The 17,393-nt window shown below is 45.5% G+C and overlaps 1 protein-coding gene across 2 annotated transcripts in view; it reads left to right on the top strand.

Annotated features, from left to right (window-relative positions):
- The window catches only part of GRHL3 (grainyhead like transcription factor 3), a 73,808-nt gene extending 58,073 nt beyond the window's left edge, over positions 1-15,735 (top strand). For both annotated transcript variants that reach the window (XM_030219614.1, XM_030219613.1), the window contains exons 12-16: positions 1,998-2,029; positions 4,443-4,525; positions 6,044-6,129; positions 8,323-8,387; positions 15,363-15,735. In XM_030219614.1, the coding sequence (XP_030075474.1) occupies positions 1,998-2,029; positions 4,443-4,525; positions 6,044-6,129; positions 8,323-8,387; positions 15,363-15,477 (381 nt within the window). In that variant the 3' untranslated portion in view covers positions 15,478-15,735. The remainder of the gene's footprint in view (positions 1-1,997; positions 2,030-4,442; positions 4,526-6,043; positions 6,130-8,322; positions 8,388-15,362) is intronic.
- Positions 15,736-17,393: the final 1,658 nt, after the last annotated feature.

The following is a 17,393-nucleotide window of genomic DNA, read 5'->3' as shown; positions in this document are numbered from 1 at the left end:
AATCTATGGGGGCCCAGGCCCCCGTGGCCCCACGTAGCTACGCCACTGTTTCAGACACCGGGACCTGGGCTGTAGCACAGTCTAAAGAGGTTGGGGCTCTTCAGCATGGAGAAGAGATGGCTGAGGGAGAGATATGATACAGGTCGATAAAATATGGGGGATGGCACTTGATATACTGCAATCAAAGCGCTGTTTACATATTATATACAGGTATTTATTTTGTACCTGGGGCAATGGAGGGTTAAGTGATTTGCCAAGAGTCACAAGGAGCTGCAGTGGGAATCAGACCCAGTTCCCTAGGTTGTCAGGCCACTCTTCCACTCTAGATAGATGTGAATCACCTTGTATACTCTTTCCAAAAATACAAAGACTAGGGTGCATGCCATGAAGTTACTATGCAGTACATTTAAGACAAATCAGAGAAAATAATTTTTTCAAATCAATACATACTTAAGCTGTGGAATTAATTTTTTCAACCCATAAATACAGCTAACAGAGTTGGGTTTGGACAAGTTCCTAGAGGGGGAAATCCACTGCTTATCCTCGGGGGTAAGCAGCATGGAAACTGTCTAATCTGGGGGACCGTGCCAGGTACCTATGACTTGGGTTGGCCACTCTTGGGAACAGGATACTGGGCTGATGGGCCCATTGGTCTAATCCAAGATGGCTGGTCTTATGTTCTTGTTGGTTGATCCTTGTTTCCACATATCCAAGTGGACTAACCCAGCAAACCCAGCTCTGTGCTGGAGAAAGAGGAGGAGTGAGTCTAACGTTACCATGGCCATGCCTTTCAGTCTTTGTATTGGTGCTTTCCCCGTATACCCTTCTACATCGTGAGTGGACAACCTGTATACACAGAGGGCCACATAAATGTCATTACTATCCCTAGCAAGTTGCACACAGAAAAATGCACCATACAGTAGCGTTCCGAGCCTGTTCGCCACCGATCGCTTCTGGCCCCCCCCTAGGGTTACCATATGTCCGGTTTTACCCAGACATGTCCTCTTTTTGAGGACATGGCCGGGCAACCGGGCGGGTTTTGCCAGGCTGGTGGACGGGCCTAATGGTGTCCTATCCTAGCCTCCCCTCCCTTTATCTTACTCTACTGCCCTGGTGGTCTAGTGACCTCCTTGGGGCAGGAATGAGCCCCCTCTTGAGTCTTTCCTGCCCGGAGCGCTGCCCTGCATTCTGTTCCCCTTGCTATGCTGAGTGCTGATGGTAAGCATCTATGCACGCCTAAAGCGCGCCAAAATGGAGTTACTGCGCGACTACTGCGTGGCTCTTACAGTCATTTCACTTTTTGGCACACATCCAATACGCACATCTGAAAAATATTTGTTTTATTTTCAGGCGCATGTAATGGACGTGCACAGGTCATTACCGCCCGGTTACCGCATGAGTCTTTACCGCTAGGTCAAAGTCTCAGACCCAAAATGGACGCACGGCAATTTTCATTTTGCTTGCATGTCCATTTTCGGCAACAAATTTTAAAAAGGCGTTTTTTTTACAGGCACATTAAAAAATGGACCGGCACACACCCAAGCCCGCGCCTACACTGCCGCAAGCCATTTTTCAGCGCGCTTTTGTAAAAGAACCCCTCAGTTTAAAGACTGCCTTTCTATTAAAACGTTCAAGATAGATTCCAAACACAAAACCCCCTCAGCCCAGGAGAAAAGTGGCAGCTCTCACAGGGTGCGTTCAAGCCCCAGTATGGAGACTGATAATTCTTTTTTGTTAATTTGATTCATTAGGAGCTCCCTGAAATGACAACTGTTCCACTGTTAGCCAGAGAGGAATGTGGCAGTGTAAACTGGGAGGAGGGAGGGAATTAATGTGACAGTCAGAAGAGGCCTGAACGTGAACCGAAAGTGCCAGGGCTCTGAAAACAAAGCTTTTGGACAGTTTGTGGGAGGCAGTCTGTCTAGATGCTAAGATTAGGAACAACCGTGACAATAAACACATCTTCTTTTTTTTTTTTTTTTTTCTTTTCAATGAAGGTAATCCCTGCTGTACCAGATAACAAAACCAGGTATGGAGAAAAATGTCCAATTACTTGTGAAACCACATTCTAGAGCTACAAACATGTCTCTTGAAACACACCAGTGCATGATCGGCTACAAACTAACATTGCATAGTTATCACGGTTCCTTACCCCTCATTCTGTAACGTCAGCGCCTACAGGTAGATTATAGAATGCCAGCAGTTACACCGCACGTGAATGTTACAGATTTGCGCGTATGTGCCAGCTGGACACTTAAATGGTATTCTCTAATCTTAGCTTGCAACTTGCAAGGGAGGCAGTTAGATGGGGGGGGGGGGGGGCTGGGTTGAATCCCACAATTATGCACACTTGTTACAGAATTGTGTTATTTATGTGCAAACTGAACATATAAAGAGGAATCCAATAAAATTTATATGGAAATATAATGTTTGATTTTAACAAAATATTTCTAAAAAGCAAGGAAAAGACCTCAAAACGCCCGACCGCTTACTTTCAGTTTTCAGCGGCTTTAACTGGGGGCGTGGTGTTCATCACTGGTCATAAAAACCTTGCTTGGAAAGAATTATTTTAACTTTTAATTTATTTCCAAATAGATTTTAACAATTTTGCTCTTTTTACAAGAAAATTTTTTTTAAATATATTGACAATATCAATGCTAACTTCAAATTTTCTTTGGTTCGTAAAAACCTTCGCTGATTCTCATGAAGTGCTCTAAAGCTGCTTTACAAAGATAAAGTAAAGTCGAGCACTTATCTGTTGCCCGACGGTAGCCCCATCCGTTTCGTTTGTGGGCTTTTTCAAGGGCTGTGCTTCGACAGAGAAAGCATTGAGAAAATTTTTTTCCTCTCTCTTGATCTGACCATAACTTAGTGCTGCCTGCTATGGTCAGATCAAGAGAGAGAACATTTTAATTCACAGTGTAGGGGTATAAGCAAAGATGGAACACATAGATAGGTAAAATAGTATGTTTTTTTTGTTTTGTTACATTTGTACCCCGCACTTTCCCACTCATGGCAGGCTCAATGCAGCTTACATGGGGCAATGGAGGGTTAAGTGACTTGCCCAGAGTCACAAGGAGCTGCCTGTGCCGGGAATCAAACTCAGTTCCTCAGTTCCCCAGGACCAAAGTCCACCACCCTAACCACTAGGCCACATAGATAGGTAAAATAGTATGTTTTCACGTGAGACTTTACCACTAGGTCAATGTCTGGCAGTAAGGTCTCAGATCCAAAATGGATGTGCAGCAATTTTCATTTTGCCGCACTTCCATTTTTGGCAAAAAATTTTTTAAAGGCTTTTTTTTTTTACAGGTGCACTGAAAAATGATTCTGCGCGTTGCCCAAAACACGCCTCAGCACTACCGCAAGCCATTTTTCAGTGCGCCTTTGTAAAAGGGTCCCTCAGTAAAGGGTAATGTGAGGCTCATGGCCAACACCAGGACGCCTGTTCTTCCCTTCTCTAGCACAAAGCCGATGGGTCCTGGAGAGGCTGTGAAACACTTTATAGACCAAAAACGCAAGTGATCTAAAGGACTTGAGCTCTCGTGACTGCCCAGCTCTCTAGTTTTGGATGTCACGCTCGCGTGCCCTCCAAAGCCCATAATGTCTTTGAATCAGCCTTGCATCAGTCCATTAAAAAGTATCGGAGCCCATAAAGAATCCATTATTTTTTCCATAAATATTTCACATGAAAGCACCGCTAACTTTCTCAGCAGATAAAATCTTCCCAAACAAGGGGGGGGAGGGAGGAGGAAAGAAAGATTTTTAGTAAGGACAGCAACGAGACAGGGGATGGAAGACTAAATACCGTGCTTGCAAGTCAAGAACTCGTAAAACGATTGTAAACACAAGATTTCATAAGCCTAACCCTCCCACCTCCAATGGACAAAGTCATAAAGAGGCAGCTGACATGTAGTTTTGTATCAGAGTTCCCTTGTCTACAGCTGGAGCTTCCATAACTGTTAACTGAAATTTCGCAGGGTAGATACTTCATTCTTGACCTGGTTGGTAGAGATGAAGTCATAATTTCGAAGGTGCAAATACCTGCTAAAAATCTGTTGGGCAAGATTTAGCCCATGGCAAGGGGAAGCATTTCATTAAACTCTGGCGGGTTGAATTAGACCCGGATATCGGTGCCAGCCCCTATCCAGGAACTGGCATTGACTATCCAGGTCTAAGGCACCCACCAGGAGTTACCGGGTGTCGCCGATATACAGCGGCATTCTCTGGCTAGCGGCCATATTAGCGTAGGAAAGCCCTGCCTGAACTCTGACCCCGACCACCCCAGCACAAATTGGCTAGTACCATAGTGGTTAAACAGTTTATTTATGACACTATCTGGGTTTTTTTTGCCATTGTCTGTAGCCCTGATTATTGTAAACGGACTCATCCTCTGAAGAATCATTTTTCATTCTGATGTTTCCTTTCATTTGTCTCCCTAGTTTGAAACGGAGCTGTCATTCGTTCCCGGATGAATTTGATCCTTCACCGTCCAAACTGTTGAAAAATGAAGACCCACGAAGAGGTAAAGTGAGAGATCCACTCCCGTACCCTCGCGCAAAAGAATTAGAATTCTCTCCCTCGGCCACACCCAGTCTCTTCCTTTCTTACCTCTCTGTTCTCTGCCTTTGTGTGGCTCCCTTCTTTTCTCTTGTCTCCTTATTTTGATGTTTTTCATTATTATTATTATTATGTTTGTAAATTGCTATGATGAATATAGGCAGGGGATAGGGTAGGTCATTGCTCTACCAATATTTTGCCTGACACATCATCGGTAAATAGAGATCTTGGAGGCAGGACTGGAGTTTTGGTTTGCTTGGCTCCTCCAACCAAAAATGGGTCCCAATGCACCTCAGTGTTGTTAATAGTTAGAAATTTTGTTCAGAGAAAGGGGGTATTTGGGGAAAAAATGATCCTGAAAAAATGGTGTTATTCTGTGACTGCTGTACAGAGTAGCAAGTAGTTTACAATGGCTTCCCTGATTTATGGGATCTTTTTACTAAGGTGCGCTGAAAAATGGCTTGCAGTAGGGTAGGCATGGGTTTTGGGCGCACGCCAATCCATTTTTCAGCGCATCTTTAAAAAAGGCCTTTTTTTTAATTTTTGCTTGAAAATGGACGTACAGCAAAATGAAAATTGCCGCGCGTCCTTAGCGCCAGCCATTGACCTAGCAGTAAAGTCTCATGCGGTAATGACCTACGTGCACCAAATGCCACTTAGCGCGCATCCAATATGTGCATCAGTAAATAAAAATTATTTATAATAATAATAAGCATCGCCATGCTGGGACAGACCAAGGGTCCATCGAGCCCAGCACCCTGTCACCGACAGCGGCCAAAAGAACAAGCAATTTGTCCCGCCCATCCTAGAAATACTGTATTATTCCCTCGTCCATTCAATAACATTCTATGGCTTTTTCCTCCGGGAAGCCGTCCAACCCTTTTTTTGAAGTCCGCTAAGTTAACCGCCTTAACCACCTTTTCCGGCAGCGAATTCCAGAGTTTAACTACGCGTTGAGTGAAGAAACATTTCCTCCGATCTGTTTTTAAATTTACCACACTGCAGCTTCATCACAATAGCCATGCGGTAGGCGTGCAGTAACTCCATTTTGGCACACGGTCGGTGCACATAGATGCTTATTCAGCTTCATAATAGGGCCCCTATGTCGCCAAGATGTTCAAATCGCATGAAGGTATAGACCGTATGAAAAATGAGGGTTTAGCTGAGCTAGGACATTTGCATGAGATTAAAAAAGAACACAGCCTTCTATAAATACCCTAATAAATCTCTTCCTTCTCTTTCTTCCCTTAATTAATCTCTACACAATACTTGATACACTGGAAAAACCATGTTAATAATACTATGTAAGCCACTTTGAGCCTGCAAATAGGTGGGATAAGGTGGGATACAAATGCAATAAATAATAATAATGAAATCACCAAAGAAAGTATGAACGACCATTGTAGGTCCCCCACAGTACTGTTTAAACCTTGGTGCCCTGAATAATGGAAGACAAACTAACCCTGCCATTCTGTATTCTCAGTATTATTATATGTACGGAGGGAATCGGAAGAGGCCTTTAATGCCCTAATGCTGAAGACTCCAGATCTCAAGGGATTGAGGAACGCAGTAAGTTTCACCCTGAACTTTATTTGCACCGTTGGCTACAAGGTTAGGCCACGGTGATTGGCCTACTTGGAAGCAACTTGCAGATTCATGTCTTTTTGTTAGACTAACTTCATCTATTTTTTTTTTTTTTTTTTTTTTTTTACAAGCTTTAGAGGGCATTGCTTCCTTCATTAGGTCAGGGCTGAATATGCTCATGAGAAAGCAGAACTCTCAAAATACAGTTAAAAGGCTATCATTAGTGCGATAAGAAGGTCTCACTTACAGTCAGTTTGTTGACTGCACACTGCTAAATCATTCCAACTTGGCAATACATTGGAAATTATATTAACTCAAAGGCTTTCACATTGCCAGGTTTCCCAGCCTTTTGCAATAACCAGTGTCATATAGCCAAAAGCAAGCATAAATCTATCATGGTCAAAAGTCCAGCCTGGCAAAAGTGTTCCCTCTGTCCCTTTGCCCTTGTCTGACTTTACCAAAATGGACGCTTTTGCATCTCCTAGAGGGCTTCCTGGGCTGCCACTAGGGGGCACGATATTATACGTGAGTAGCAGCAAATTATTGACGCTATCATGTCCCCTCCCACTGTTAGAAGAGGGGGGGGGGTTAGTGGGGAGAGAGGTGCAGCATGCCAACATCTGGAAATGAGAAGAGGCCAACTCCAGATGGAGCGACTCCCATGAAATACAAGACTTTGACAGCACACTGTTGTTCTTGCTGCTCCTGCTGTCACTATGAGTAGTATCCAGGAGGCCTCATCGGGATCATGTAACCTCATGACTGACTTAGACTAAAACTGTAATGTAAAGCCAGTTGCGTGCTTTCAGCTGCTGGACAGTCAGCCATCTTGAATTCTACTACTACTACTACTACTTAGCATGAGAGGTCTCTGTTAAAGAGCTAATAGCATGATTTGAAGAATGACCATCCAAGACCATCCCTTTACTAGTGTTTTTAGGTTGTGCAATGCAGGGGCATAGCCAGACAACAGATTTTGGGTGGGCCTAGGCAAGAAGTGGGTGGGCACCAAGTGTTCTCCCCCTCCCCTACCACCACCAAAAGACATCTGAGCTGGCAGGAAAACGCTTCTTTCCTTCTTGGCAGTCTGCAGCAGGCATGCGCTGAAAACTGAGCATGTGCAGACGCTGGTATCATGGAGAGTAGCGTTTTCATTACCATCAAGGGAAAGTCTTCGGCTCGCGTAGCTTGGGATCCCCACCAGCTATCGCTAAACATGTGCTACTGTTGGGTGGGCCTGAACCCTAAGTGGGTGGGCCTTGGCCCACCCAGGCCCACCTGTGGCTACGCCACTGGTGCAATGGGAGAAGTGCAGTACTGTCAGCGAAATTCATACCAACATATTTTCTCTCGAGTTGCACTGTCGGTTTCAGTTATTCAGCAGTGGTGACCCACATGATATGCTCCTTTGATCCTTCTCGGCAAGGTTTCTGATAAGAAACTGCTTCGAAAGCAAAACAAAGGCACTTTGGAGGCTGGGATCCTAGCTGTTATCACATGTAAAATATTTTTTTAACCAGCACTGAGAACTCTATACATGAAGTGCTGTAATAGATCTGGTAAATAGTCATGTTCATGCAATAAATTTTGCTATAGGCCTCTCCTTATCTTAGGTGTTGGAAGGTTGGCCAACCCAAGATAATCACATGTCTTTGCAGCACTGTAGTCTGGAACTGTAATACACCTAAGGGTAAACTCAAAGCAGTCTGGGGTGCGAAGGAAAGAGATCACCATTTCATGAGCAGTGATGGAAGGGATCCATTGGAACTGGAAGCGAAAGGAGTAGGAAAAGCTAACTCCACATCTGTACTTTCCCTGTTTCCATGAGACACATTAAGTTGGAACTTCTTTCTCTGTAAAATTAAAGGCCGCTGAGTGAAGAATTTCCAATTTCTGTGGGGCTACTGAGGATGGGTCAGTCAATAAACCCAGCTTAGACTTGGGGCATTAACATGTGGCTGGGCTTTAAGCCCATCATGATCAGAGATCAAATTAAGATCTCAAGTGGGGAGGGCAGGAAAACATTGTAATTCCCCCCTCCCACCTATTTTCTAAGCCCCTCCCACCAGTCAGCACACAAGCTTTCAGCCCATCTACAGAGGTATTGTACAAAATGCTAGACTACCTCTGGCCAATCCCCTTCGGATACAAAGACGATAATGCTCTCTTCTGTTTCAGATCTCAGAAAAATACGACGTACCTGAAGATAGAATTCACAAAGTCTACAAAAAATGTAAACGCGGGTAAGTCCATGCCTTCCGCTCCTTTTTCAACAGGGTGTTTAACTAACAATACCTACACCTACTGCTCAGCCCATACAAACTTGAGTGGTACCTGGGTCATTAGGTTCAGGCTCTGCTTGTCTTGCAGCTAGAAGTGCGCGTGTAGCCATCTACGGTGTTAAATGATGAGGTAAAGTACGTGGGATCTTGCCAGGTATTTGTGACCTGGATTGGCCACTGTTGGAAACAGGATGCAGGGCTTGATGGACCTTTGGTCTGTCCCAGTATGGCAATACTTATGTACTTGTGTACTTGGGATTCTGAATGGAATCTTGCTACTCTTTGGGGTTCTACTTGGAATGTTGCTACACTTTGAAATTCTGCATGGAATCTTGTTGTTTTTTAGGATTCTAGAATCTTGCTACTCTTTGGGGTTCTACTTGGAATGTTGCTATTCTTTGTTTTTCTGCCTGGTACTTGTGACCTGGATTGGCCACTGTTGGAAACAGGATGCTGGGCTTGATGGACCTTTGGTCTGCCCCAGTATGGCAATACTTATGTACTTGGGATTCTGAATGGAATCTTGCTACTCTTTGGGGTTCTACTTGGAATGTTGCTACACTTTGAAATTCTGCATGGAATCTTGTTGTTTTTTAGGATTCTAGAATCTTGCTACTCTTTGGGGTTCTACATGGAATGTTGCTACACTTTGAAATTCTGCATGGAATCTTGTTGTTCTTTAGGATTGCAGAATCTTGCTACTCTTTGGGGTTCTACTTGGAATGTTGCTACACTTTGAAATTCTGCATGGAATCTTGTTGTTTTTTAGGATTCTAGAATCTTGCTACTCTTTGGGGTTCTACATGGAATGTTGCTACACTTTGAAATTCTGCATGGAATCTTGTTGTTCTTTAGGATTGCAGAATCTTGCTACTCTTTGGGGTTCTACATGGAATGTTGCTATTCTTTGTTTTTCTGCCTGGTACTTGTGACCTGGATTGGCCACTGTTGGAAACAGGATGCTGGGCTTGATGCACATTTGGTCTGTCCCAGTATGGCAACGCTTATGTTTTTATGGGTTATAGCAGCCCCCCCCCCCCCCCCCCATTACTAGTAAAGTTCTCACAGTATGGTAGCAACTGGGGTATTATATGGCAGTCCATTGTTTTCACAGCAAGGTGCAACTGTCCTACCCCTCCGGCAGCAAAATCCTCTTTCAATATTTATTTAAGACGGTGGGGCAAACAAGCAGGCCCAAAGTGCATTTCATTTGTACTGCGGTGTTCAGTTGAGTATTTTGGCTCCCACTGTCTATCGAAAAAAAAAAAAAACTAGTCAGCCTACATCTTTGTTATGTGCAAAAGTGGAAGTGGTTTGTCTACTTGATAAGTAAACATGTAGCCATATGACAATTTGTAATTATTACAGATGGTTAATTGACAGGACAGCATATACTGGGAGTGTTTTTGTAAATACATTCTGGCTGTGGTAACATAGTAACATGGTTTTTGGCTTGAAAAATACAATTGCTGGCTACGTTCATCATCATCTGAGTATTCTTGGCATCAGTTTTTCGCTGCAATGAATTTATAGCCCTACCCTTTTATTAATACCTAGAAATATTTCTCTGTCCCTTCTGTCATATTATTGTGTGATTTTTCTTAGCTTGCAGTAGGTAATACTGCATTTAGGGGCCCTTTTACTAAGCTGCATAGGCGCCTACACTTCTCTTACTGCTCGGCTACCGCGTGGCCTGGGCGGTAATTTCATTTTTTATGCGCGTCTACTAAGTGTGCCAGAAATTTTACATGTGTAGACCATTATCGCCCAGGTAACGCATGAGACCTTACTGCTAGGTCAATGGGTGGCGGTAAGGTATCAGGCCCAAAATGGAGGCGCGCGACAATTTTTATTTTGCTGCAAGTCCACTTTCAGCCCCCCCCCCCCCCCCAAAAAAGACCTTTCTTTGCAGATGTGCTGAAAAATGGACCTGCGTGTATCCAATACACACATCCACGCCAGCGGAGGTCATTTTTCAGTGCACCTTAGCAAAAGGACCCCTTAGTATATCTGAGTATCTCAATATCCTTTACTTACTGTACAATAGAAACTTATAGCAGTTCCTCTTTGTATTGAAAGCAGGGGCGTAGCCAGACTTCGGCGGGAGGGGGGGCCAGAGCCTGAGGTGGGGGGGCACTGTTTAGCTGCCGCCGCCCGCCCCCTGCCCCACCACCGCATCAGGTACCTTGTTTGCTGGCGGGGGTCCCCAATCCCAGCCAGCCGAAGAGTCTTCTTCAGCGCCGGTCGACTCCGGCGCCTTCGTTGTGTGATCATCTGTTTCTGACGCCTTACGTCTTGCACGGGGCTACGTGCACAGTGCAGGACGTAAGGTGTCAGAAACAGATGATGACACAACAAAGGCGCCGGAGTCGACCGGCGCTGAAGGCGACTCTCCAGCTAGCAGGGATTGGTCACCCCCACCAGCAAACAAGGTACCTGATGATGCGGCGGCGGGGGGGTGGGATCAAATGTAGAGGGGGCCCATGCCCCCGTGGCCTCACGTAGCTACGCCCCGGTGGCCCCACGTAGCAACGCCCCTGATTGAAAGAGGCAGTGGTGTAGCCACAGGTGGACCCCGGTCCCAACCACTTTGGGCTCAGGCCTACCCAGTTGCTGCAGACCTATGATGTGGCTGGCAGGAATCCCAAGTTCCAACAGCTGAAAACTCCCGGCGTCCCTCCCCCTACATACCTTTTAAACGCCACTTTGTTGGCAGCGAGCAGCGACCGATGCATGCAGCTCTGCGCCGGCTGACAGTCTTTCCTCTGACATAGGCCCACCTATGTGGAAACAGGAAGTTGTATCGGAGGGAAGGCTGTGGACTGGGTCTGAGCAGCCTGCATTGTTGCTGCTCACTACTGATTAAAAAGTGCTATTGTAAAAGGTACGCATGGGGAGAGTTGAGAGCCCAGATTGCCTGCAGGGTAAGGGAGTGGGGTGGAGGGGAGGGGAGGGGAGGGAGAAGGTGCCCACCCAAAACTGAGTGTCTGCCTACACCATTGCTTTGGAGAATTTTAGATTAGGAACTGAACAGGGTGCTTGTCTTCCCTTAAGATTCTCCTTCTCTGGTGCCGGATATGCTAAAACCCAGAAGGGGGGGGGGGGGCTAAAGCCTGCCAACAAGTTATGCCTCCTTCAGATTTGGGGACTCTTCCTGCATGGGGCTTCTGAGCAAGTTCTCTTGCTAGTCTGCTTGTTCCTCCTCTTGCCCCCACCAACTTCCCTCAGCAGGAGGAACAGATCCAATAGGACCCCCCCCCCTCCCCCTTTGTCCATCCATTTCTCTAGTTAAGGTGCATTAGTGAAGGAGCCTGTTTTCCTAAGCAGAGACAGCTGCCCTGTAAGGCAAGAGAAGTCCCTGCCAGAAGGAGGGCCAAGTCTGAGCCAGGAAACGCAAACAGAAGAAGCCGATACTGAGCAAGTCAGTACTATGCCTGTGCTTGTCCTGGCAGAAACTCTCCCTAAAGTTCTGGTTTTTTGTTTTTAAATCAATAAGAATTCTTTATTCTCTCTCTCCTTATGTGACTACCAAAGAATCTAGAATTTCAGAGGTAGGAATTCATTCCACTACTAGTCCACATGGTACCAAAAGCAGCTTTTATTTCTGGACTCTATGGGACTCACGGTCCCTTTCCGAGCCAGCTGGTGTCCATTACGGACAATTCCCAGACAAGTGCTTTTCCAAAACACTAAAGAACAGTGTAAAGAAAGCAGGGAATCTGTTCGTGCAATTCATAGCCAGGAAAGACACTAAAGGACAACCTAATTCCATTGTATGAATCAAAAGGAAATGCTATTCAGAGCATCTTTAAAAAAAACATTTTAGAATTACAGTAGGTGCATCATTTCCAAAGAGGTAATTACTATTTTCAAAACAAGATTTCTTAAGTGGTTCAATGAATCACTTATCACAAGCGTGCAAATGCCCTGATCTGATGAGAAGGAATTCCAGGAAGCTGTATTTCATTTTCATAGCTCGCGTACAGAAGAACGATATGACCCTGCGTCTGCAGGCACCACCGACTGCATGAAAGACTTTGGCCTTGTTTTAATTGGCTACAATCCAGTATTTCTTTTTTTTTTTCAATTCTTTCTTTTAATGCAAAGTAAGACTAGAGGATTCGAATGACGACAGGTCACACATTTTTTCCTCGCTGCTGCTTTAGGTGATGGTTCATCCAGCATCTCTAATCACGATTTTTATTTGTTTTATTTTTGTTACATTTGTACCTTGCGCTTTCCCACTCATGGCAGGCTCAATGCGGCTTACATGGGGCAATGGAGGGTTAAGTGACTTGCCCAGAGTCACAAGGAGCTGCCTGTGCCTGAAGTGGGAATCAAACTCAGTTCCTCAGGACCAAAGTCCACCACCCTAACTACTAGGCCACTCCTCCACTGTTGCTACTATTTGAGATTCTACATGGAATGTTGCTATTCCACTAGAAGTCGGCCCTTGCAGATCACCAATGTGGCCGTGCAGGCTTCTGCTTCTGTGAGTCTGACGTCCTACACGTACGTGCAGGACGTCAGACTCACAGAAACAGAAGCCTGCGCAGCCTTCTACATGGAATAGCAACATTCCATGTAGAATCTCCAATAGTAGCAACAGAATCTCAATAGTGGCAACATTCCATGTAGAATCTCCAATAGTATCTATTTTATTTTTGTTACATTTGTACCCTGCGCTTTCCCACTCATGGCAGGCTCAATGTGGCTTACATGGGGCAATGGAGGGTTAAGTGACTTGCCCAGAGTCACAAGGAGCTGCCTGTGCCTGAAGTGGGAATTGAACTCAGGTCCTCAGTTCCTCAGGACCAAAGTCCACCACCCTAACCACTAGGCCACTCCTCCACTGTTGCTACTATTTGAGATTCTACATGGAATGTTGCTATTCCACTAGAAGTCGGCCCTTGCAGATCACCAATGTGGCCGCGCAGGCTTCTGTGAGTCTGACGTCTGACGATTATGATTATTCTTTTTTTTATTAAACATTACTAGCATTGGAACTGCATGGTCTAGGCCTTCATAATTGCATCCCCATCAACATAATCATATGCTTTATGATTTTTTTAATGTATGTTTTTATTGTTACCTGCCTAGAACAAGAGAAAGTGTGTGCTATACATTTTAAAATAAATAACCAACTCAGTAGGGATGGGCTGTCTTTTGCAATGACATATCCCATGTTCGAGACAATATGTAAATCCATTGTGAAAGAAAAATATTGGAAGATATTGACTAGGTTCATAAATTCTTTTGAAATATTTGATATTGCACCAGTCTAAATTTAGAATTTTTGCCGAACATTGAGTGATATCCCATGTCATGGCACATCATCAACAAGCAAAAAAGACAAACCTACAATATTTCATGGGGGATTTTTGTTTGCTGATAATGATGCGCATTATTTGCAAAGAGAGAGCAGTCTTTCCTGATGGCATGAGTCAGAGGAGCCAGCGCTGTGGGTGCTGGAGCCCCCTTAAGATTGACCAAACTCCTTGACTGTGTCCAGCAGAAGGTCATTTCTGTTGGGTTCAGCACCCCCAATTTTGAAAAGTTGGCTCCTATGGCACAAGTGGAGGAGTTGCCTAGTGGTTAGGGTGGTGGACTTTGGACTGAGGAACTGAGTTCAATTCCCACTTCAGGCACAGGCAGCTCCTTGTGACTCTGGGCAAGTCACTTAACCCTCCATTGTCCCATGTAAGCCGCATTGAGCCTGCCATGAGTGGGAAAGCGCGGGGTACAAATGTAACAAAATAAAATAGATACTATTGGAGATTCTACATGGAATGTTGCTATTGCACTAGCAACATTCCATGTAGAAGGCTGCGCAGGCTTCTGTTTCTGTGAGTCTGACGTGCTGCACGTACGTGCAGGACGTCAGACTCACAGAAGCAGAAGCCTGCACGGCCACATTGGTGATCTGCAAGGGCCGACTTCTACATGGAATGTTGCGCTAGTGGAATAGCAACATTCCATGTAGAATCTCAAATAGTAGCAACAGTGGAGGACTGGCCTAGTGGTTAGGGTGGTGGACTTTGGTCCTGGGGAACTGGGTTCGATTCCCACTTCAGGCACAGGCAGCTCCTTGTGACTCTGGGCAAGTCACTTAACCCTCCATTGCCCCATGTAAGCCGCATTGAGCCTGCCATGAGTGGGAAAGCGCAGGGTACAAATGTAACAAAAATAAAATAGATACTATTGGAGATTCTACATGGAATGTTGCTATTGCACTAGCAACATTCCATGTAGAAGGCTGCGCAGGCTTCTGTTTCTGTGAGTCTGACGTGCTGCACGTACGTGCAGGACGTCAGACTCACAGAAGCAGAAGCCTGCACGGCCACATTGGTGATCTGCAAGGGCCGACTTCTACATGGAATGTTGCACTAGTGGAATAGCAACATTCCATGTAGAATCTCAAATAGTAGCAACAGTGGAGGAATTGCCTAGTGGTTAGGGTGGTGGACTTTGGACTGAGGAACTGAGTTCAATTCCCACTTCAGGCACAGGCAGCTCCTTGTGACTCTGGGCAAGTCACTTAACCCTCCATTGTCCCATGTAAGCTGCATTGAGCCTGCCATGAGTGGGAAAGCGCGGGGTACAAATGTAACAACAACAAAAAAAAGTGAAACATTGTGCACACGCAAAGGCATCATGCATGCACGAATTTTGTGAGACTGTCAGGAAAGAGTGCATCCACTTTGCAAGAAGGACACACTCGTAACGACATTGTGCCCAAAAGTGAAAATAAAGACCAAAACAAAAAACCCCAAATGAACAATGCTGCAAACACAAATTGAATATTTTTGGACTGTCCGTCCTTACAACTCAGCAATTTCTAAATCTGCGATTGATGCAGCCTTTTTCTCTCACGTATCAGAACTGACTGCGGCAGCATCTAAATATACCTGTCCTAATTTCTACTTTCTTTTTCAGAATATTGGTGAACATGGACAATAATATCATCCAACATTACAGCAACCAAGTGGCCTTTTTGCTCGACATGACGGAATTGGAAGGCCAAATCCAGGTCATGCTCAAGGAAATATAATGAAGTTTGCCCCATGCGCTGGACTTTCTTCCTCAGACTTTGTCCAAAGCATGAGAAATACAGACCCAGCCAAAATGGAACGGACAGCTCCACAATATTACACCTCAAAGTTTTGCTCGGATGCGCTCTTGTAGGCCTGAGGCAAGATGCCATCAAATGCAAAACAGAAGTATTTGTATTAAGTGATTTTTAGCGCGTAGGGTTGGAACTTCCGCATTGCTCAATAAATATCTTCTGGTCAATATTCCAAAAAAAAAAGCAGACGGGCAGCTGAATGGACAATGTTGGCCCAGTTTTCTTTTTAAGCGGTGTGGGAAGTCTGCTGCTTGCGTTCTAACCGCGAGGCCTGCTGCAGCCTTCCTGTGTTTTGAACACATTGGGCTCCCCATGGGGTGCTGCTGCTGCCTTGACAGTTCAAATCGCAGGAGGGATGCAGGCCTACCCCCTTAGAACGCAGGCAGTGGACTCCCAAGCAGCCAGAGGGAGCACTGCCTTGGCCACTGAAATTGTTAAAAGGCTAGAGTTATCTATTTAAAAAATGATCATAATTGGGGTGGGGGGGACTGCAATATTCAACTCTAAGATAGATAATTTATCCATCCAAGAGGCAGCCCACAATTTGCAGGTATAACTTTAAAGCTATTGTAAGAATTTTCAGCAGGCATCATTTAGACGGATGGCACCAGTGAGAAAAAAATACAACTTTTACGTGGCTGGCTGAATGTTACCTCACTATTATTTCTAAAGGAGAGACGACAAGGAGCGTGAGCAACTCTGAAGAATTTCTGAAAATGTTATGAACAGGAATGCACCGAAGTATCTGTACAATGAAACTTTTAACAGTAGAACACAGGATTCTTTTGTTCCGCTTGTTCATCTCGGTTCCTGCTGCTCTTAGAGACAATTTCAAAAGGGGTTCAATCGACTAAGGGCCCTGTTTACCAAATACCCATCGAAATATATGGGTGGCTGTAGCGTTAGCGTGCGCTAAACGCTCTAGCGCACCTATAACACGGCTTCGTAAACAGGGCCTTGTTAACCAGCTAGATCAAAGGGTTTGAAAATTGTGCTGCTCAGGTGGCTTTTAGCAACTAAAAACCTGGAGGTGGAAATGGGTCAGGGGAATAAATATATATAGAGAGAGAGACAGAAGTTTCAAACATATGTAAGTTGTTTCCCTTGTTTAACCCAGGGCTGCCGAGAGGGGGGGGGCAGGGGGGACAAAATTCTCCGAGCCTGGGCCTCCACGGGGGGGCCAGGGTCAGGCCGCCGGTGCTGCAGTCCCCGGTCTCACCTGCCTGCCCTCGGTTCCGTCCGCCACAGGGCCCCGTGCATTAAAATCGGCAGCACCTCAGCTGAGCTCCATTTGGAAAGGCAGATCGCCTCCCTTCGGGCCCTCCCTGTGTCCCTGCCCCGCGGAAACCGGAAGTTACATCAGACGAGGGTGGGACACAGTGCGGGAAGGCCCAAAGGGAGGCGATCTGCCTTTCCAAACGGAGCTGAGGCGCTGCTGATTTTTAATGCAGGGGGCTGGTGGCGAACGGAGCTGAGGGCAGGCAGGTGAGACTGGGGACTGCAGTGGCACCAGGGGGTGGGGGGGCGGCCTTGCCCTGGGCCCGGCTTAGTCTCTTGATGGCACTGGTTTAACCCCCATCTGCAGATATAGAAGGGGCAAAGTAAGTGAGTACAGAAGTGTTACAACCTGGCCATTTTTAATAATCATGTGAATGCAAACGTACCTGGACACATTGGACTAAATTCTATAATTGGCACTGTAAAAAACTCGCTCAGCGCTATTCTATAACCTACGCTTAAAGTTAGATGTGGTCTACAGAACAGCGCTTAAACCCAGGAACCACGACTACATATAGGCGAAGCCATGTACACAAATGGAAATATGGTGGAAATGCTCACGC

This window comes from Microcaecilia unicolor, chromosome 11 (genome assembly GCF_901765095.1).
Source record: "Microcaecilia unicolor chromosome 11, aMicUni1.1, whole genome shotgun sequence".
Taxonomy (NCBI): Eukaryota; Metazoa; Chordata; class Amphibia; order Gymnophiona; family Siphonopidae; genus Microcaecilia; species Microcaecilia unicolor.
Note: the sequence above shows the minus strand (reverse complement) of the source record. Positions and strands in the feature narration are given on the sequence as shown.